We start from the raw sequence: 21,751 nt of genomic DNA, 5'->3' as shown, positions 1-21,751 counted from the left end.
CCGATATACTGCTCAGCCCCGATCGCCTTTTTGACTTGTCTCCCTTTTCTTCAAAACGTTTCACGACGTGAGGTGAATTGCCCCAATAATCAAGTGCTACAGGACCCTGGCTGCTGCAGGGCCACACAGATTCGATAATCGGCACAGACAAGGGAAGTCCTTGGAATTCATTGGCACAAAGCTTTGGGAGTTAGCGTCAAACCCTGCCACTCTGTAGCTATTTTTGCACCAGGCTATGCGCTTACCGCAAGCTAAAGCTCCACCATGTCCACTCCAACCCAGGGAGTACTGCAGCTATGCATATGCGGGAGATGAAGAATGAAGGGAGTCACTCTACTGCTCCGCAGCATGTCTCAATTTCTTGAGGCTCTGTGCTGACGACCCAAGGGCTGGCACGATTGCGCCCTACATGGTATAGCCTTGCTTTTTCTAACACGCCAGTCGAATTCCTAGTAAGGCTGAGCTGCTAAGGAGGGCGGCGCCCGGCTATGATAGCTAAGGTATTAATACCATAAGCCGCCTCCATTAACCTTTACTTTTAGCATTCCTATCTCTCAGTTAAAAACTGAATAGCTCATCATTTACCGGTACTAAATCATCAGCTAAGATGGCGGAGAGAGAAAGTCTCGAGCTTACTCCTCGTGAGAAGCTCCAGCTCATGAAGAGCCCGCTTATCGACGGCGGCTCAGAGAGAGGGCATGAGTTACCGAATCTCAGCGAATTTGGGGCTCGCTTTGGCGATCCTTCCATAGAGTTTCAGAGAGTGAGTCTTCGATTGCGGCACAAGCATCCTTTTAGGGCTGGGTCTCGATTCTAATAATGACTTCCTACATGTAGCATGAAGAGGCTGGTATGCTGGAGGTCTTCACAGACTTGTTTTTCGCCGCCAATTACGTTGTCTTTTCCAAGGAGTTGGCAGTCACCAGTATCGACCGACTCGGATCTTATGCTGGATACTTTTGGTGCGTTATGAGGAACAACTGTCATGTGGGATGACGATGCAGACTTACTAATCTGATGTACAGTATGTTGTGGATAAGCTGGCTTGTCGTTGGACTGTACGATGTTAGATTTGTGACGGACAGTATATTCGGTATGATATTTCTCCACACCAAAGTTCAAACTACATACAATATCGTTTCCTTACTAACCTTTATAGAACGACTTGTCCGAGCAGTTCACCTTGGAGTCTTTGTGGGATTCGCAGTAGTTGCTCCGAAATTCAACCCAAATGACCAGGACCTGGCTTCGATGAAAGCAATGTGTAAGTTTCTTATATAATCATGGAATGCCAGCTATATACTGATACTTCAATAGCCCTCATTCTTATGGCCTCCAGACTGAGTTTGACGATTGAGTACGCCAGTATCTTATGGCACGTGCGAAGATTCAAGGCCGTCCATATTCCATTCTACATCCAGATGTCCATCCATTTCATCGCAGCGATGATATATCTCGGCATTACATTCCGCTTCAGTGCAGATAAAGATAGCCGCGTATTCATTACGTGGTATGTCGTTGGTGCCCTGGAGGTCGTTTTAACACTTGGATTATCGATTGGCTGCTCTGTTCTCAGTCTTGTAAAGACACATCTGATGAACCGTATGAGCCTTTTGACCATTGTAATTCTCGGCGAAAGTATCGTTGCTCTGGCTGAAAAAGTGGTCACTATTGCCGAAGGTCCCGATGCATGGGGTAAGTACCTTTGAAATAACTCTTACAAGTCACAGGGCAAGACTGACAAAACTCGTTCTTGAAAATAGATGCTGCTACTATTGGAATCCTGACTGCTGGCGTGGCAACAACTTATATGCTGTTCTTGATCTACTACGATTGGATGAAAACGGCATATCTCCCTCCTTTGCGCCAAGTACTATGGACCCTGCTTCATTTCCCATTCCATCTCGCACTCGTTCTCTTCATGCAGGGATTCACTCAGTTTATCCAGTGGTCCAAGGTGATAGATGTCATTAACCACTTATCAGTGAACTGGATAGTCGATGATCCAACCGCACTTGTTGACGCGACTAGTCTTGAGGTGCAGAAGAACATAACGGAAGAGCTCAGCGAGTTTTTCGAGCTTTATCACCCTGAATACTCAGATACAGATGAACTCATCAACGACGCACTGGCCAACATAACCGAGATTCCTAATGCCTTTTGGCCCAAGTTGTCAAAATACTGGCTTGTGGCAGACTATAACCTGCCGAATGATACCAACACGAATCTGTTTTTCAGTATTATGGACTCCCTCCAGACCGCAATGTACAACAGCATATTTTCAACTTTTGAAATTGACCTTGAAGGAGAAATCAACAAAGAAAACGAAGAGAGTGGCGTTGAAGACAACTCAAGCAATGCCCAGTTTGCATCGCAGGTCACTGATGAAACCTTGGATCGCTATTTCCTGGTGGTATGTACTTGCGCTATAAATGGCTTACTATATATGCATACTAACGGTTATTAGTTCACCTATGGATATATCGCGGCTGGGTGCTGCTTAGGGCTCATGGCTCTTCTTGCAGTCGTTGCCAGAGTTACTCCTTGGAAGCCTTGGCCTGTGATTCGAACAATCATCATTTTCCTCTTGGCTCTAGGAATGGGTCTCGTTGCATTACTCAACCTGAACGAGGACAAGATGGAAACCTATCTCAACACCCCGTGGCTGCTGCCCACGCTCTGTATTTCTTGGGCCGTTGTTCTCGTCCTCACTCATATTCGCCACGACGCCCCCTCGGTGTTCTTCAAAAAGCACGGTCCCATGCCCCTACGCCGTGGATCTCGCGAGGGTAAGACGAGCCACGAGTCCGAACACGCGCAGCCAATGGTTAGCAACATGGGCAGCTCAACCTCCTATAGCGGAGCGTCAGGAATGCCTTATGAATACCAGCCCGCACCTCAACCTCATCCCAACAACGATTACGTTTAATCGCGACCATGGAGGCTGAGAAAGCGACAGCACGATTTTACCTCTTTTTCCTTCTTCTGTCTTAGGAACGGCGAACATAAAATTTCAGCGCGGCTTGCACATAATGTGTAATATTAAAACGAAAATATTTGCGCGAGCGAGCGAGCGAAAGTTTAGATACCAATTTGTTGAAAGCGGCTAGCTTTGTATATATTATTTTCAATTTTCATTCCATTATTTTTCCTTATAATATCTCCTCTAAATATGCATTAAAGCTTTGTGCCAATCTTCTTCTGTCTATTTCTTACAGCATATCTATATCCAGCGTTATTCTAATTCTGACTGACGAACTAATCGACTTTCCTCCTTGGCGACGATGGGAGGACAAGATCAGTACAGTTGAAGGGGATTGCAAGTGGTTCTCAGCCCGAGGTACTGATACCTCTGAATCTATGGTGGTGTCAAGAATTGTTCCCAGAGTTGTGTAGACAGCATCAGACAGTGTCTGACTCGCTTCCGGCACACCATCTCGAGTCTTGCTCTCATCTCGTTGCTCATTGGATCAGATATAATAGGATTCTACTTATTAATCAGATGATCTCAAATGTGATTAGTAGCAGGAACACGTAACAACCATTGAGAAACGTGTGCTTGGCAGTTACACACGCTGGAGGCCATATAAAATAGCCCATTGTATAACCCAACTATGCCATATGATTTGAGTATCGGCCAACCCCCACTGTCATAGTACACACCACTGCGCCAATCGCTTTGCTCATTCCCTATTTATTAACCTAAATTTTTATTTCCTTTTCCTCTTCGCCGTCTTTCGTTTTTTTCCTTTTCTAGACTAACGTCGGAAGCCGGAGAGTCATTTGCCGATTTCCCTCAACCGCACCCCACTCGCCTAGTTCCAGCCTCTTGGACGATACAAATCGGAACGCCTATTTATTGGCTGGTTGCCACTTGAATCAAATTCGACTCACCCGATATCTCAATTCATATGAGCTGTACTGCAGTATTATCTAACTTTTTCCTGCTATATATCCATTGGCAATTCACACAGTATATCGAAACTGCCGTATCAACATGGCGCAATACGATGTCCTCGTCACGGGTTCCTCTGGTCACTTGGGCCACGCTCTCATGATAACACTGCCGTCGCTTGGATTCACTCCAATTGGAATTGACATTTTAGCTTCTGATACAACTACATGTGTCGGCTCAATAACAGATCAAGAACTCATTGCCAACACTCTTCGAAAATACCCCATCAGGCACATCCTCCACACAGCAACTCTCCACAAGCCTCATGTTGAGTCCCATACCAAGGACAACTTTGTGCAAACAAACATTGCAGGAACTTTGGTCTTACTCGAAGAGGCGGTTAAGCTTGGAGATCAACTTGAAAGCTTCATCTTTTTCAGCACAACCAGTGCGTTTGGAAGCGCCCTCAGCCCCAAGGCTGGCTCTCCAGCCGCGTGGATAGACGAAAACGTCACTCCTAACCCCAAGAACATCTATGGCGTGACAAAAGTCGCCGCTGAGGATATCTGCTATCTATTCCACAAACAGTATAAACTGCCAGTTCTTGTTCTTCGCATAAGCCGCTTCTTTCCTGAGCAAGATGACGATGAAGACCGACGAAACTTGATGGGAGATGACAACTTGAAGGTCTTGGAAATGGCGTACCGCCGCTGCGATATCAAGGATATTGTCTCAGCAACTGTATGCGCAATGAGCAAGGCGAGGCAAATTGGCTGGTCAAAATACATCATCAGCGCACCGCCACCTTTCTCAAACGACGCGGAGACTCTCGCTGCGCTGGATAGGAACCCAGAAGAAGTGATTAATGGAGTTGTGCCTGGAGCTGCAGCGGTATTCCGTGAGAAGGGATGGAAATATTTAGATCGAATGGATCGTGTTTATGATTCAAGCAAGGCGGTTCGTGAACTCGGCTGGAAGCCTGAATACACATTTGCGCAGACGATTGAGAGGATTGCTCGAGGAGAGGACTGGCGTAGCGAATTGATTGGAAAAGTAGGAAAGAAGGGATATCATGCTGTCAGCCATGGGGTGTATACTGTATAGAGGATTTTTCGTTATATTTATAATATTGCTAAGAATAAAGCTTTTCGTCCAAGTCGCAGATAATCCGGCCCTATCCCAATTCACATTCGCCATATATCATAGATTACGCGCATGCAATACAACCATATGTATCAAGACTTTCCTCCTTTTCCCTCTCTTCCTTTCATGCTATCTGATAGGCATCTAGGTGAGTTACTGCAGAAATTCATCTCTGCCTTGTTCTTTGAGTACATCTTGCACAACACCCAGCACCTTGGAGTGCGACGCTGCAGGAGCAGCCACAAATCCAAAGTTGTTGCTCAACTTTCGTCCGGCCGACAAGTCAATGTCCTTGCCATGCACATCAGTAATCTTGCCGCCTGTCTCTTCAAAGAGAAGCATAGCTCCGGCATGGTCCCACGCCTTTGCATAGCGGTCGCGACGCTTATACACCCAGACAGTGACACTGCCTATACTGAGCGCCAGAGCAGCCCACCGCACGACCCAGGGGACGATATCGCTGCCTGGAAACCGGAGGCCCAGGCGCTGAGCAACCACATCGTGGACACCGTCGAGAGCCGAATCAACAAGGCCGACACATGTGATAAAGCCATTATGGTTTCCTGCAAAGGTTGACGGTATCTGGAAGATTTGGCTCTTCAACTCTTTATTCTGTTCATCCAAGTATCTATAGAAGGCGCCGTGGCCTTTGATGGCAAATAGGATGCAACCATTGCCATTGGGATCAGCACTTTCGTTTTTGAGATCTCCAGTGTGTCGTAATGACAGATTCGGGCATGCAACAGCACCGAATGCCTGCTTGCCATCGACAATGAGGCCAATGTTGATGGCGTATAGCTCGCCTCTTACGTAAGTCTTGGTGCCATCAATAGGATCAAACACCCAGACTCTGCCAGATCCTGGTCCTCCCGGGCTGCTTGAGCCAGCTTGGTCGATCAGGTCGCACATGTGTTCCTTTGATTGAGGCAGCTTACAGGCGCCCTGCTGAGTGAATTCATCTTGAGCAATGGTGTTGAGAAGGTCCCAGACACGAGTCATTAACGCATCATTGGCCCGTAAATCGGCGGCATCTTCTTCACCAACAAAGGTGTCGTTGGGGAAGGCTTCTTTGAACGAGGCAATCAGGAGAGCTTGAACGGCAAAATCAGCAATGGTGACGGGGCTGAGGTCATCTTTGGTGATGGTGCCCTTGTCGTGGGACGAGACGATGAGTTGGCTGAGCTTGGAGGCTTGGATGAGCGCGCCAATGGCGGTTTCGACTTCTTTGACGAATATATCGGGGGGCGGGACTTCCATGATGCGCTGGTTTCTTTTTCTAACTTGGAACGGGAACGAAAATGAGAGTCAATGAATGTGAGAGTCAAGATATTTGAGATCAAAGGGCAGTGTTCTTTTTATTTCAATATTTATGGGGGCATGTCACTCGAGGTACAGCGGCTCTAGTGCCTGAAGGAAGGCCCCCGATTTACAGCAAGCTCTGATAGATGCATGAGACACTTGGGCTGGCGCCTCTCATGCACGCACTTGTGAATTCACGCAGCTCAACGCTTTTGATGTGACAGCCTTCACGCCCTTGTGTCCGTGATTTGTGCTGCTTTCATTGGTCTTTGACGAGAAACCCTGCTCGTTCCAGGGCCGTTGGAATGACGCTCGCAGGTCGCGGCAGCAACTAGCAGGCCAGCATCCAGCGTGCAAAGATGCCGGCAAGGACAAATCCCATGCAACGATGGCTCGCCTCAATCCCACCGCCATAACGCCTGCGCCGGGCTACGAGCCATTCACGCTTCAGCCTCTTATCGGAGCCATGCTTCAGACTCGCCGCTGCATCCCGGGCTCCATTTTTCTGGTTGAGGGCATCGACGTAATCCCTGTGGCGGCTACATCGCCGGATGAGGACGACACGCATGCTATCCGATTGGTGCTGGGAGACGGGGAGCTGTGTATTCAGGCATTGCTGCATCCCGACATGTTTTACCTAATAGAGAAGAGGGATGTCTTCGTGGGATGCTGCGTCAGGGTGGGGGACTTTATGATGCGGCTAGAAGAGCCAGATGGGGGCGGCGTCTTTGGAGAAGAAGAGGAGGAAGATGAGGACGATGACGAGAGGAAAGACAGGGAGAGAGAGGACTCAAAGCCCATGGCATATCTGATTGTAAATGAGCTGGAGACTGCTGGGTGGAATGAGACGTATATGGCTTTGTGGCGAAACCACGAGAGGAGCAACGATCTCACAGATGATACCAGCAACAAAGAGGCAGCAATCAAGGAAGAGAGTCGAGACCAGGGGGCAGCATCAGGCGAGCCACACGCAACTCCCAAGGCATCCAAACCAAAGAGCAGCAATGTCGTCAGATTCGCAGCTCTACCAGATTCGTCTCCTGCCAAAACCCCTACCAAGACGCAGGTCAAAGTAGAGGACAAGGGGAAAGCCAAGGTTAGCTTCAAGTTGCCGGAATATTCAAGCCGCGACCTTGACAATGACGACAACAATGATAATGATGACGATGACGACGAGGACCTAGAGGAGGCATTTGAAGCATTCGAAACACGAACATTCCCCCTTCGAAATGCCAGGTCTAGCAACAGCACTACTGCTACCACTAACAACACGCCCAGAACACCAGCATCAGATGCAAGGGAGATTGTGGCGGCAGCAGGCGACATTAACACCGACAAGTCGCAGCAGCAGCCCATCGCGCTGCTCAAAGACTGGCATAACCACCAGGTTCCTCTCAAGCTCACAACCCTGCGCCTAATTCCGCATCTCCCTTATGCACAAAACTGGTCTGTCAATGTGCTCGCCATCGTCGCTTCCCTTTCGCCCGTGGAGCCCTCCCATCTACCGCCGGGAAAGCAGCGGACAGCACGCATCGCCGACCCTTCGACTGCCAAACAGGTGCATCTGACGGTGTTTCTGGACCCGGATGGGTTCACACCAAAAGTAGGCAGCGCGGTGTTACTCGTCGGCGTGAAGAACCACCGCTTTGACGGCGGCAGCTTGAAGAAGTATGCTAGCGATGGGAAGAGAGATGCTGAGAAGAGGTGGTGGTTTGAAGACCCCTGGGAGCTGGAGTGGCTGGACGTTGCAGGGATCAAGAACTGGTGGAAAGGCATGGAAGAGTATTACAGGCAGACGGGATCGGCACGAAGCGTAGGCCTAGAGTGAACGTAAAAGAGCACTACTGCTAGCCATGGCGGAGGAGAACGTGGGGGATCAATCGTATGACTTTTCTTATTCCTTGTTCATTTAACTTTTCTTTCCTTTCTTCTTTTCAGCTGACATTTCTATTGGTTGGAGAAGTGCTAATAGTATTATTGTACAACTATTTCATACACACACATGTCGTGAGCATAACGGCGGTGCTGTTGCTGCCGATGCGTATCAAACAAGCATTAATCGTAAGGTGTGCGAGACTACATCCAACTCACCGAGGAGATACATCCATCCAGCATGTTGCTGCTTGCATCCGGCTGTATGCCCACCGTTTAAAAAGCCGGCCATCCAAGTCCGAGATGCATGCAGAGCTGCATAGCGGCGCCTCCTCATTAGACAGGCTTCGCTATCCGACTGCCCCGTACTCCACATGGCCTCGATCAGCGTCGTACAGCTACATGTCTGTCAGTATCATCAGATGTTGCTCTGCATTACAAACGTAAAATATGCCTAATATTCATGACTGTTACCAGGCAATCAATCCATCGTACATGATAAGGCAGCCCTGCTTGTGTGCCGGGATAGCAACGCAAACCGGGGAGTAATAAGGTACGGCGCTATACAGCGTAGCAACACGCACGGAGTAGTTTAGTGTAGGTGCATGCATGCACGCGAGTAATTGCTTGAACCACCGCTGCTAGCACTGGAGCAATATTACATGTACTTGCCTGTCCGGGCAGTCAGTCGGGGTCGCTGTCCAGGCACAGGTACCCAACAGTCTGTGGCCCAAAGATGAGGTGCCGACGGCCCCATAATAGGGCAGCGATGCCGATCGAGAAGAAGCGATTGACAGGAGGCTGAATTGCCAGATTGTGAGATTGAGATACGCCTAATACTCCGAGTACTCCGTATATTCCTTGACGAGGGACAGGCATTAGACGCAAGGGCGGCGACTTATCTGATCTTGGCACGGAACCGAGCCACTGGGGTGGAACCACGTGTGTCATTTAGGTGCATTTCCGTTAGAGAGCACATGCGGTGGATTTGCAGCTTGCCGCCGCCTTTCGTTGCCTCTCTCTTCTCTTCAAGGTGTGATGTATGCCCGTATTGCTTGCTACCCCTCTTCCGCCTGAGCTATGGCTTGCTTTGGCATGGTTCGATTTGGGTTGCCTTGCGTAGCGACTTGATCTTTGTTCTTTCCTATGGACGTTCGTTTAAAGTAGTAGAGGTCGTAGGTGTTTATCCAACATATAACGTTATGGATATCAAATGCTACCAGTTCAGCTTGTTTTAAAGAAACACACTCCCCCTGCCGGTCTTCAAGACCCTTGACAAGACGCCATAGAGCTAATCTCACTCACCGAAATACCTCCACGTGACACCCCGTTATACTGCACTCCTAGCGTCTCCTCCCCAGCTTTTGCGCTACTGCTGACCCTCGTACGAGTATAAGCCCTGTACTGCGCTTGTACCTTGACTTCAGGCTCTATAGACGGCAGCCGAGAGGCTTCAGCCGCTCATAACCACCTTTTCTTCTTTCTTTGTTTCTCTTCTATTTTCTCACTGCTCCTGGCTTGGAGCAGAGAAATACTTCTCCCACCTCCTTTTTATCGGCTTTTTCTCGGGCGGCTTCTCTGGTTTACTTCTGCATTGTCCTAAACCACTAAAAATAATGTATCCAAACCCTCACATAAAGATCATCAAACGCATTGTAGTCCCAGCAGACGACTCGATCCCCTCGCCTCCACGTTCACCTTCGCCGCCACCTCAGCCTCCATTGCCTTTGACTCTGTTACAGCGCATGAGGCAGTCTCAAATGCCAAATAAGCGCCCCAAGCAGCGAGACCTGGGACCGCGGCGCAGAAGGGAGTCGCTCGACGCTCTGCTAGACAGCCTCTCATCCTGGGACCTGCTTCATATCCGGAACCGCTTCATTGACGGCTCAGTCAGTCTCGATGGCTTCGCCGGCCTCAGCGAGCTGCCCCCCGAGGTCTTCGCCTACATTATCCCTCATCTGGACCTTGAGGATGTCCTCAACTGCTACATGGTGAGCAAAGACTGGCGCGAGGCCTGGATGCAGGGCGCCGTAGCCTCAGCCTTGTGCAGCCGCTTCTTCCCGGGTCTGCTGGAGCTCTACCACAACGATGTGCTGGATCGCAACCAGCTGTTTCTGGCCACGGCACAGCAATACATGCGGAAGCGGTACGTCAAGCGGTCCTTTATCGCGTGGGACGTGGGCTGGAGCAGCGACATCTTCACCAACACGGAGGAGCCGCCGCCAAGTCGTCAGCTAGGCAATCTTCGAAAGGTCAACTTTGGCTTTGGGCCCTTGACGGTGAATTACTGCAACGGCAAGCTGGCATGGCAGCCGGATAACTGCCACGTTATTGTCGATGACCTGTATACGCGGGAGAGATCGCGATTCAGCTTTGGCATGGATTTCATCTCGGGACGGCCACTGCAACTGCAGGCCGTGACGGACAGCTTGGTGATATTGGCAACGAGTCTACCTCAGCATCAGAGTCGGCATCAGACAACGACTGATAACGGGCAAACCATGTATGCTGAAGCTCTTTTTTTCTATAATTATCTCATACTGACACACTTTGTAGAACAGTGTTTCACCTGCAGTTCAAACAGTCCAGAAATGTCGTCCTCCCTGGCAAATTCGCCCATTGCTACGCCCAGGGCGACACAGTGGCGTTTGTCACCAGGCAAGGCCATGTCGTCGTGTGGGGCTGGAGTGACAGTGCCTATGAGCTGGACATTGATCATAGCCAGCACTTTTACCGCCGAGATGGATGGGAGAGTGATTTGGGAGGTATACCAGGCATCATGTTTCACCCGACGGACACGGATATCGTCTACGCAGCGTGGCTGCACTCAGCCTTACAGCCCGGTAAGCGCCATCCGAGCAACTTTCTGAGACTCTTTCAAGCTAACCATGTGTGTTGTGTCACTGCTTTGCATTGTAGATCCTCTCATCCATGTCGTCGTCGTCATCAAGTTTGATCGCGGCAAGCCAGTGAAACGATTTGAGTCATCCATTTCTCATCCAGAGTACCACCGTGATCCTACAACCCGGTATTCGTGCCCGGCAATGCGCTTGACGCTCACTGCCCAAAAGATGGACAACCACGGAGGCTACGCGCTTGGTATTGTCCAGCTCGTCCTGGATAGAGGGCACACTCCATGGAAAGACAGCATCTCCAAGCCATATACCGACTGGCTGTGTATGCACTTTAACGTCTTAACCGAGACTTTTCTTCACATCAAATACGAGAGCACTCGGAGGCCAAACCCCGCGCAGGCGAGACACTTTGACCTGTGTGCATGGGAAGACCAGCTCGTCATTAGTTGGTTTGACGAGTACCTCGTCAGCCAAGGCTACTCTCACGGCCTGGAGTGGCTTCAGCCGGTCCCCGTCGGCGATGGTGTCTCTCGTTGCGCTCACACCAACAAAATTCGTGAACCGATACAACGCCAACAGGTAGAAGTGGAAAGCTACATGTTCGATCATGGATTCGGGCGGAGAATTTTCATGGACAGGGATTTTTTCATCGCCACGACGGGGCAGGGCTTCATGCTAATCTCATTCAATGACAGTATAGATCTTCCCGGGCTGGCTACCAGGGATGAAAATGGCGAGGTGGTGAGGTGCAAGAACCCGCCGCCGGCAACAGAGGGCGAAGACATAGAACCACCAAGGATGTCTGCTTCGTGGGACACGAGAAAGGTGACGAGCCTGGTGAGAATTGCGCTGGACAAATTCCCGGAAAACGAGCTGGATCAGCCTGGATGGTGAAGATGAAGTGGCTGAATGAATAGGAAATGAATGATTGGAGGCTATAGCATTGCACGATAAGGATATATGGGAGGCATATAACTGATATACGGCGAGCACCTTTTTTCTCTCTTTCATAGCGATAGAAATTACTGCGATGGAGTTTTTGTTTGGGCTTTGGAAAAGGGAACACAAAATAGGCGAGTTTAGGCTAGCGTAGCGATGAAAATGGGTTCTATTCTTTATCTTGCATCCTGAGATTTAGCCTTCTTTTTTATAGACATCAAACGTGTCTTGCATGGGTGGTTGTGGCTGATCTGCATATTGCATCTTCTCTATGCCTCTTTTGCGTGTTTCATATACTGATGTTCAAACGTTCAATGCTTTGATCCAATGATCGCGCTAGGCTGCGTCCACAGAAGGGTACAGGACCCAGCCATCTCCCCTAGGGCCCGTCCTCCAAGCGTAGATCCCCTAAAGCCAACCCCCCTGGAGGCTCCACCACGAGCGCCGCTACGGAGGACGCGCGACGTGCCACTACAGCGCTGATGACGGAGACCATTTCCCCAGACTTTCCAGTGATTGAGTCACTGACGCTATTCCTATCGTCTATCGCGTCGATAAGAGCTCAACTTGTGTCATCCGGCCATCCATGCTCCACACCCTTTTTAACTCTGTCTTCCCGTCAATGCTTGCTCTTCCACAATTCCTCTTCGTTTCAGTCTCTTTCGGCCCCTTTTCTTCTTCTCGCTCCTTTTTTTCTTGTTTCTCTTTCGTCTTCATCTCGAGCCTCGAATCAAGCATGCGAAGCCGTTAAGCAACTCCATCTAATTCGACCCACCCTCTGTCAATTCTTCTTCTCGTGCTTATTATCGCGCGGCCTTCTCTTCGAATCGCCCGTCATGCCGACCTCGGCGTCGCCCTCTGACCAGCAGCGCTTCATCTATCCAACTCCTCCTACTGCTATCGACGATGACGACCGCTCTTCCTTTCTCGCTAGCGACGATGAAGGCGACTTGTCTTCTAGCGTCTCCGACCCGCTGATCCGCCGCCGCCAGCTGAGATCCAAGCAGATTGTCCGCTTCATCTCGCTCATATCCGCCACCATTGCGTCCCTATGCGCGGGTTCCATCGTTGTCTTCTCTCTCTACGCGCCAAAGTTCCTGTCGCGATTACACTACACTCAGTTTCAAGTCAATGGCGTCGCCATCGGCAGCTCCGTGGCGTTATACCTGCCTATATCTGTGATGGGATACGTCTGCGATCGGATGGGTGTTGCGCCGCTGGCTCTTCTATCCGCCTTTTTGTTTGGAGGAGGTTATGGACTCGCAGCGGGCATATACAAGAAGCTGGACTACGAATACAATACGCTCGGCAAGTCTCATGGCGCAGAGAACGGGTGGTCATATCCGCTTATGGTGCTCGCCTTCATCATGATAGGAGCCGGCACGTGCGCCATGTACATCAGCTCTGTGTCGACATGCGCCAAGAATTTCGGCAAGGGCAAATACAGAGGCCTGGCGCTGGCCATGCCCATCACCGGCTTTGGCCTCAGTGGCATGTGGCTGAGTCAGTTCGGCAGCCGCTTCTTGGCTGAGAAGAATCCCGACGGGTCAAGGGGCGACGTCGACGTCTTTCGCTTCTTCGTTTTCCTTGCCGTTCTTCTGTTCGTCATTGGCATTGTCGGCGTCTTCACCCTCAAGGTTGTCGACGAACAAGACCTGATTGAGGAAGCCATCGAAGAGCTGGAGCAGAGTGGCCTACTGGACGGAAGCTCTCTTCTTGCGCGATCTGAAAGCCGAAGATCCAACGCAGGCTATGGCGCAATTCCTGCCACTGCCCAAGACGATGATAATACTGAGGATGTCGACGATGACGCACAATGGAAGAAGAATTGGGTTCTCAATGCCGAGACGCGTCGCTTCTTGTCCGACCACACAATGTGGCCATTTGCCCTGGCATTTCTGCTAATGATTGGACCTGGCGAGGCTTTCATCAACAACCTCGGCACCGTCATCGGCACTCTAACACCTCCCATCACCGAAGATGTCAACCACAGGACGTCAGCCGCCACTCATGTATCCATCTTTGGTGTTACTAGCACCATTGCTCGTCTCACGATTGGCACCTTGACCGATATCTTGGCTCCGGCACCAGAGACTCAACACATCCAAGTGCCCCCTACACGCCCTTCGTCTCCGCTCAAGCGCTTTGCCATCTCTCGCGTCGTCTTTATGCTCTTTTTCGCTGTCTTACTCGCAGCTGGACTACTATTCCTTGCCAGCGGCGCTGCTCAGAATCATGCCGATCGATTCTGGATTGTCTCTGGTCTTGTTGGAGCGGGATATGGTGCCGTCTTCTCTCTTACTCCCCTTATCGTCACAATTATCTGGGGTGTCGAAAATTTTGCTACAAATTTCGGCATCATTGCTATGCTACCTGCTTTTGGATCTACTTTTTGGGGCCTTGTTTATTCAGCCGTGTATGAGGCTGGGGCGAGGAGCTCTTCTGCTAACCCGTCGCAGCCTGGCGACGATAATGGCGGATCTGATGACTCGGTTTGCTACGGAAAGCATTGTTATGCGGGAACGTTTTGGGCGGAAGGTGTTTGTGTAATAATTGCGTGCTTCCTATTAGTTTGGTCTTGGAAGGGCCGAGGGGGCTGGAGCCAGCGTGGTATTGTGATTTAGATGGGTTATCTTGTGTTTATCTGAGGGCTTGCTTCATCATTGGCTATCTTCATTTTGGTAATTTTTCCCTTCATATTTTTCTCTACTTCTCTATACTTTTGCGTTACCCCTTATCTAGATTGGCTTTCTATTTGTTTCTTTATCTCTCTCTATTTTTGTGCGTCTTTCTACGTTTATTTACGGAACAATGTCAACCGGACTGAGACTGAGACTGTCCTTGGGTTCGCACCCACATCCTGGTTACCTTGAGGGAATCATATTCACAGCTGTATTATCTTTTCATTAATAGCACACGTCATATATGGTGCTGGTGGCGTTTGGAAATATTACATTATACTGCTTAACTGAATAGCACTTCATGCGACCTTGACTCCCTTGCGTTGTGATTTTACCTTTCACGATGATGTATTTGCCACCAGCACGCCATATGTTCCAGGCCGTGTCGTAATGGTTGTGTGAGACAGATACGCGTACAACTAACTGCTCTCCTCGGAATGCCACTTTGTCATTGCTGTGAGTAACTATCAACAACGCTGAATGGTCACACTCTCCACCCAATCTCCCTCCCTTACGTGCAACCCAGCCTTCTCACATTGCACAAGACTGGCGGTGTGACCAAAAGACCAAAAACAAGGAAAAAGCAAACAAGCAAACACATGCAGTGTGACAGAGAGAGAGCTTCGCCTGGATAGCGAGAGCCGTTCGGCGACCAATGGAGTATTTTGGCTGAAGGGAAGTTGCATGAAAAGAATGCAAGCCAGCTTTCGAGCTTGTGTTGCATTGACGCAAGATTCGTAGGATGCATGGCACTAGTTGCAGTTTTGGCTGGATGCACTTACACGTGTGTAGGCGAGTTTGGATGATGGCTTTGTGGCTTACATTTCATGGGGGTTGTGTGGTGGTATGGGGTATTTTGGATGAAAGTACTGTTTTATTCAAATATTAATGCATTATGTATGTGAACAGATCGGTATATTTATTAAGAAGCATAGCATAATGGTATCTACGAAGAGGTTTTATGGCCTTGGTACATACTTCAGACGTATGGCAGCGAAGTATCTATCTTACATATGTCGATTATGGCGTACTGCATGTACTCTGCACGATCATTCTGAGGATAGCAATACGGACGAGGTTCAGCTAGAGCCATCAGTCATATCTTCTCTTCCTTCTGAGAAGTGTTTTTTTAGAAGTGGACAAACATACTTCTCTCTAGACCTGCCTATACTCCCACTCCAGCATGGCCATGGAGATCGAGATCGATCCCTGGCAGTCGCTGGTCTCTATTAACTTATATCTTTAAAACTTGTATCTTTAAACACAGCCACTCGCTACCCATCTCAACTGTAATGGCATGTGAGCACTGCCTCATGCATCGTTCGCGGGGCGTTTCCCCGAAACAATATGCTGGCTACCAGGATGCATTTAATCTGGGGGCACAGCCACAATGCGCTGGCAGTGAGGAGCAAAAGACCCAGGAATTTTATAATCGTTATCACACAACTCTACCAGTATGCGCAATGTTATTATACTAATAATTGTAGTGTTTTTATGAACGTACAGACATCACTTGTTCAGCTATATCGTTCATAGATCCATCTTGAGCCATGCGGATCGCCTATGCTGGAGCTATTCCATTAATATCACCGTAAGACCATCTTGATATACTTGCATCGCCTATTATGTATCATGCCACCATACAATCTAAAGGGTTTTTTATCATATATTACTTTAACTTTTAAAGGATAATACTACAAGTGTTCTGTGCCCCAATCCTCGTCTCATATTTTACCCTTGAAAAGCTCATTGAGAGCCAAGTGCTTATAAATCTTTCCAAATACCGCAGAAATATAGGGTTTGGTTTTGAGCTCAAGTTACTTGAGTCGAATCTGAACAATATTTAAGAGCAGGGCCAGCATAGATTACTTAGCTACTGTTGCCCTGCACGTCAATTGGAATAGCCTTGCCTCTAGTTGGCTCATTTGCTCGAGCGTCACATTCAGGGCATGCAGCAGATATTTTTGCAACGAAATCAACGACATCATCACTGAGAGGGCATTCCAAGTATATAGTCATCATTGTGGAATGGCTAGATTGGCTAATTGCCTCAATGCAAAGTTAATGCGGCATGTAAAGTAAACCCAACCATGCGTAATCAAACATGAACCTTGGTGCTTATGGGGGTAAAGAATATCTTCAAGGGCGTCGAATTTGTTTTTTCATAGAATTGCAATAAGAAGCCCACCTAGAATTAGAGTTTTATGGTCTTTTCGCTGCTACCGTCCCCAGGCAAGCCTAATTGCAACATAGGTAGGGTGCAGCCTTTGAAGATTTTTAGTGCAAATTGTGTATTTATTCGTCTCTCTTTCTGAAGTGTAGTTGATAGAAACATAAACGATTTCAGATAATGTCCTGATGTTGAAGGGTGTTGGAGCCGCCAATCCTGGAGCAACTGGTAAGAATATCAAGCGTCCAGGGTGTAAGCTTATGCTGGTTAGTAGGGCATCCCAGTGCAGTATAGCATTTAGAGCGTCTGTCTATCTTGAGATATGCTATTATATTAAGTCAGAAAATACGTACAAGGAACATCTTACATAAATATTTTTCTTTCCAGCAACTCTAGCTAGATGAGCTTAGATTCAGAGATGATGGCTCTCGCTGCTCTCCAGAATAAATACACGTATATGGCGTACACGACCAACTGTAACAGTAAAATCAAATAATCAGCCCGCAAATACATAGTTAGCCTAAAGGCGTGTAGTTGTCTTTCTATTGCCACTGCTTCTGCTCCACATGGACATCTGAGGCAAAGTACCCATCGTGTCTGTTAGTCGGGTAGACGGCAGGCTGAGACTTGTAGTCTGGATAAGCGAGGATCCACCACCTATGGAGACGCGGAGACGCGGTCAATCAGAAACAGCTCTGTATATCCATTACGGCGCAAAGCCTTTAAGCTTTCTTTTCACCTCGTATGCAATCATGTGGCCAAGCTGAAGGTTTCGTTTTCCTATATAGGAACCCGCCGGCCATTCATTTGGATTTATGACGGCAATAATACGGGGCAGTTGAATTTCGGCGGAGGATCGCCGTTAGCGTTGGCGCGTAGAGGGAAAAGCGTAATGGCTGTGTCTTTGCTAAGCCCATTTTGCGCTATTTCATATGCTCTTCTTACTGCCTGTGTTTTAGGCCGACGTCTAGGCCAGGGCGAGGCTCACCTCGATCGTCTGTGTTGGCAGGAATATGGCGCAGATGCATCTACAACTACGGAATGGCGATTAAAGCCCTCATAAGCAGCACCCAATGCCGCAATGCTAAATCTCCCTTCAAGTAGCGGTCAAATGACCAGCGCCGTCATCGCAGCAACAGCTCACCCAAAGCTGAATGCCGAGTCTGCCCATGCCAAAGCGTTAGGTTGTGCGGCTGAAAAGCGCTATCCCGGCAGTTACCTGAAATTTGGCTGGCCCCTTAAACAAGCGCGAATTGAGACCTCGCCTCACTCCCAAGTCCTAGTTTTACTGCTTGTAGTATTCACCATAGTATCAAAGTGTCTTTTCCGTGTGAGGGAAAGCTTCTAGAACGCCTGGTGCTGCGCCACCACCGCTTAGAGAGAGTCGCATTATACCATGCCGCCTATGGTCGACCGAGGAGATATTGGAGCTAACAGCCCTGCATTATGGGCCAATGATTGCAAGGCGCAACTGCGAGGCAATGACAATCTGGGCTCTCTATTGGGCTCATTTGTGCTTCTAATTCCCTCTGTCTTGGCGCGCGTAAATGTTAGGTATAAATGGGCGCGTGATTCTGTTTGCTATGCGGAACTGTACATTTACTCTGAAGCCAATTTCAGCCACCCACTTACAGCAAACATCTAAGTTATACCCAGTCACTAGCTGTTTAATTATCGTTCACATACACCCATACACACAGATATATATATACATAACCTTTACCTTTTCTTCAGTCTTTATATCTCTTCCTTACTATATTAACTTATTTTACATTTCTGTTTCATCCTTCCATCGATTCCATTTCCTCTATTAACATCCTTCTGAGCGAAGAGCCAAACCTCCCATCACCACCACACTATCAAGGAAATCTTCAATCATGTCGTACAAGATTTCTGCTCCGGACGAGTACCTCGCCATTACTGGCATGGGTATTCGTACCGTTAGAATCACAAAGGCCGCTTGGGTATGGCCCTTTCAGCGATATACCCGCTTCAGCGTTCAACCCCATGACTATGCCATGGACCTTCAGGCAATGACAAAGGAGAAGCTCCAATTCTCCCTCCCTGTCGTCTTCACAGTCGGACCAGATGTGAACCAACGAGGGGCAAATATCAAGGGCCATACCGCAGCAGACGTAGCCTTGCATGATGGTGAAGATAACGATGGGATAACAGGCCACCGAGAAGACTCGGGAGATGCCCTGGTCAAATACGCCATGCTGCTGGCTCGCTCTAACAATAGTACCAGTGATGTTGCGGATCGAAATCATGTTGAAAACATCGTCAAGGGCATCATTGAGGGTGAGACGCGTGTGCTCGTGTCTGGCATGACCATGGAAGAAATCTTCACCGAGCGTGAGGTCTTTAAGCGACGCATTTTCCGTAACATCCAAAGCGAACTCCAGCAGTTTGGCCTCAAGATTTACAATTCCAACGTCAAGGAGCTCAAGGATGCACCAAACTCCATCTACTTTGAGTCACTGTCACGCAAAGCCCATGAAGGCGCCACCAACCAGGCCCGTATCGATGTGGCCGAGGCTCAACTCCGCGGTAACGTTGGTGAGGCCCAGAGAAAGGGTGAACAAGATCGTGAAATTGCCAAGATCAATGCCGAGACAGCGGTTCAGAAGACAGAGCGAGATATCGAGCGAGCTCAAGCCGAGGCGCAGCTAAACACCCGCCAGGCCGCCCTTACTCGAGATGTCGATATCGCTCGAGTCACCGCTCAGCGCACTCTTGAATCCAAGGATGAAGATCTCAAGCGTGAGGTCCAGCTCAAGCGCGCAGCTGCTGAGATGGAGCGTCTTCGTGCTCAAGATGTCGTCAAGGCAACCATTGTTCGTGAATCCAAGCAACAGGCTGCCGATGCTGCTGCCTACGAAACCGCCGCTCGAGCCAGGGCCGAGAAGGAAGCCAGCGAGAATGCCACAGATGCCGCTGCCTACCAAATCGCTGCACAGGCCAAGGCTACCCAGGAGGCCAGCCAGAGAGTTGTAGATACCGAGGCGTATAAAACTAGGGCCAAAGCAGAGGCTGACCTTGACGCCGGCCAGAAGAAAGCCGACGCAGATGCATACAAGACTCGCGTCGCTGCTGAAGCAAGCCAAGAGGCTAACCAGAGAGCCGCAGACGCCGAGGCTTACAAGATTCGTGCTGAGGCAGAGGCCGGCCTTGTCCGCCAGCTCAAGGAAGCTGAAGGTATCAACGCCATGGCCGAAGCATACAGCAAGCTCTCAGTCGCTTTCGGCGGTCCCGCTGGTCTTCTTCAGTATATGATGATTAAGGATGGTGTCCTTGTCGATCTGGCCAACGCCAATGCCAGTGCCATCCGTGGATTGGAGCCCAAGATTAGCGTTTGGAACACTGGCAACCAGGGCAACGGTTCGGATGCCACTGACACTATGCGCAATGTCTATCAGATGCTTCCGCCTCTGATGAGCACTATCAATGAACAGACTGGAATTACTCTGCCCGAGTGGCAGTTTGGACGACTCAACGCTGCCCAGAACGCTATGACGCCGGAGACCAAGGTGAATGGAGATGGCAAGAGAAAGTAAACACAATCGTTTCAGACATTTCATTTGTACTTTGGCTTCTATGCCTTTTGTTTTCCTTTGTTCGGTGTTTACCACTATGCGCTAGAAGTTCGTTTTCTTTTAATGGGGTATTTTGGAGTGGCTTTTTGTTTTCAAGGGTTCGTGCATTTACAGGATAAGAGACTGATACTCCGCCTTGGTTTACTTCGATTTTTTTGTATTAGTTACTTGTACTCTATTGTCAATTACTGGAATATATTAAAGTTTTAATTTATTACTTTCGCATTAACACACAACTTGTAGGCCATTGGCAGAGGTGAATATTGCCGAATATAGGAAACCGTGTGCTGGTGGACTTACCTGAAACCGGGACCTTGTTTAGTGAAGTTGAAGTTTAAATAATCTCTACTGGCTCACACTCATTATAACAAGTAGGCCTGTCGGTGTAACCACAGTTCTTGGACACATATGGCTAGACCGCCTTCTCGTCTAGATGATTCTCGCATATGGCTCGAGCCGGTGAATGTAGTAAGTTATGGCCGCGGCAATCGTATGTTGGCTTCGGTTGCAGCATTCTACGCGCTAGCATTCTTCCTCATCATATCCAAATCGCAGAAATTCATAAGGTATAGGCGACAGAACGGAATATAGTATGATTTCTCATCTTGATCACCAGTTATCGCAAGGGTGGTGCGGGTGCATCGCCTTTCTCAATTCGTTCGGTTTCCCGTCTAATCTGACAACTTGGCCGAGAACATTAGACAAATATCATTGGATAGACACTACCGGTAACCCAAGACAAGAGCAAGAGAGTATTTTCTATAAGTCGGTGATGTATGAGGAGAAATATTTCCGGAGTTTCTAGATGATTCAAAAACAAGAAAAAAGGAATATAAAAAAGGTGAAATAAATGACCGTGTAAGCGACATGGGATGCCATCTGATAAGCTCCACAGTATAACGGCATCTGACATGCATATCTACCCGCAACTAAATATCCGCCCGAATTAGTGAGAGGGGAGCATATCAAAGACTTTTTTTTCTGCATTATACTAGTCTAACCAAATCCTTCGACACTGGAGATTGCTAGTCTTGGTATAGCAAATTCTTGTCCGTGTAAATAAGAGCAAGCATGGCGCTCCATCGGAGTCAGACAAGGCCGTTGATTTAAATACCGAAGAGGCTAGACTGTGAAATAAAATATGATGCCATCTGTCTCTTATCGAGTTTAATATCCACTATGCAAGTAAGGATCTTGAAAGCTCGGATACCGCGGGATGCAGGGTCTTGAAGGTGATAAGATTGACGATGTATTATGCTTAGTAGATGTCGATGGAGCACATGTAGATACCCACGCAAGCA

At 48.7% G+C, this 21,751-nt stretch overlaps 7 protein-coding genes across 7 annotated transcripts; 6 read left to right on the top strand and 1 right to left on the bottom strand.

Moving 5' to 3' along the window:
* The first annotated feature begins 504 nt into the window (after nucleotides 1-504).
* GGI43DRAFT_368306 (uncharacterized protein) lies at nucleotides 505-3,075 on the top strand. The gene is made up of 7 exons (XM_083202504.1): nucleotides 505-763; nucleotides 838-962; nucleotides 1,026-1,093; nucleotides 1,160-1,264; nucleotides 1,318-1,695; nucleotides 1,764-2,413; nucleotides 2,468-3,075. Exons 1-7 carry the CDS (start codon nucleotides 608-610, stop codon nucleotides 2,927-2,929), a joined length of 1,944 nt encoding a protein of 647 aa, XP_083060795.1. The 5' UTR covers nucleotides 505-607; the 3' UTR covers nucleotides 2,930-3,075.
* Nucleotides 3,076-3,997: 922 nt separating this feature from the next.
* GGI43DRAFT_383451 (NAD-dependent epimerase/dehydratase family protein) lies at nucleotides 3,998-4,999 on the top strand (the record flags this gene model as incomplete). Its single annotated transcript, XM_083203388.1, has 1 exon — nucleotides 3,998-4,999. One exon carries the CDS (start codon nucleotides 3,998-4,000, stop codon nucleotides 4,997-4,999), a length of 1,002 nt encoding a protein of 333 aa, XP_083060794.1.
* A 96-nt stretch (nucleotides 5,000-5,095) lies between these two features.
* Nucleotides 5,096-6,510, bottom strand: GGI43DRAFT_368321 (inositol monophosphatase family protein). Its single transcript, XM_083202505.1, has one exon. The coding sequence runs from the start codon at nucleotides 6,293-6,295 to the stop codon at nucleotides 5,192-5,194; it is 1,104 nt and encodes a 367-aa protein (XP_083060793.1). The 5' UTR covers nucleotides 6,296-6,510; the 3' UTR covers nucleotides 5,096-5,191.
* GGI43DRAFT_368401 (uncharacterized protein) lies at nucleotides 6,511-8,392 on the top strand. Its single transcript, XM_083202507.1, has one exon. It carries the CDS (start codon nucleotides 6,726-6,728, stop codon nucleotides 8,163-8,165), a length of 1,440 nt encoding a protein of 479 aa, XP_083060792.1. The 5' UTR covers nucleotides 6,511-6,725; the 3' UTR covers nucleotides 8,166-8,392.
* Nucleotides 8,393-9,493: 1,101 nt separating this feature from the next.
* Nucleotides 9,494-12,222, top strand: GGI43DRAFT_368325 (F-box protein). The gene is made up of 3 exons (XM_083202506.1): nucleotides 9,494-10,712; nucleotides 10,766-11,052; nucleotides 11,129-12,222. Exons 1-3 carry the CDS (start codon nucleotides 9,826-9,828, stop codon nucleotides 11,956-11,958), a joined length of 2,004 nt encoding a protein of 667 aa, XP_083060791.1. The 5' UTR covers nucleotides 9,494-9,825; the 3' UTR covers nucleotides 11,959-12,222.
* Nucleotides 12,223-12,839: 617 nt separating this feature from the next.
* GGI43DRAFT_422626 (major facilitator superfamily domain-containing protein) lies at nucleotides 12,840-14,627 on the top strand (the record flags this gene model as incomplete). The annotated part of the gene is made up of 2 exons (XM_083208136.1): nucleotides 12,840-13,123; nucleotides 13,406-14,627. 2 exons carry the CDS (start codon nucleotides 12,840-12,842, stop codon nucleotides 14,625-14,627), a joined length of 1,506 nt encoding a protein of 501 aa, XP_083060790.1.
* Nucleotides 14,628-18,412: 3,785 nt separating this feature from the next.
* On the top strand, nucleotides 18,413-20,667 carry GGI43DRAFT_404036 (uncharacterized protein). Its single transcript, XM_083205874.1, has one exon. It carries the CDS (start codon nucleotides 18,732-18,734, stop codon nucleotides 20,409-20,411), a length of 1,680 nt encoding a protein of 559 aa, XP_083060789.1. The 5' UTR covers nucleotides 18,413-18,731; the 3' UTR covers nucleotides 20,412-20,667.
* The last annotated feature ends 1,084 nt before the right edge of the window (nucleotides 20,668-21,751 follow it).

Source organism: Trichoderma evansii (assembly GCF_050947405.1).
Source record: "Trichoderma evansii strain SZMC 28006 chromosome Unknown GGI43scaffold_9, whole genome shotgun sequence".
NCBI lineage: Eukaryota > Fungi > Ascomycota > Sordariomycetes > Hypocreales > Hypocreaceae > Trichoderma > Trichoderma evansii.
This window is presented reverse-complemented; position numbering and strand designations above follow the sequence as displayed.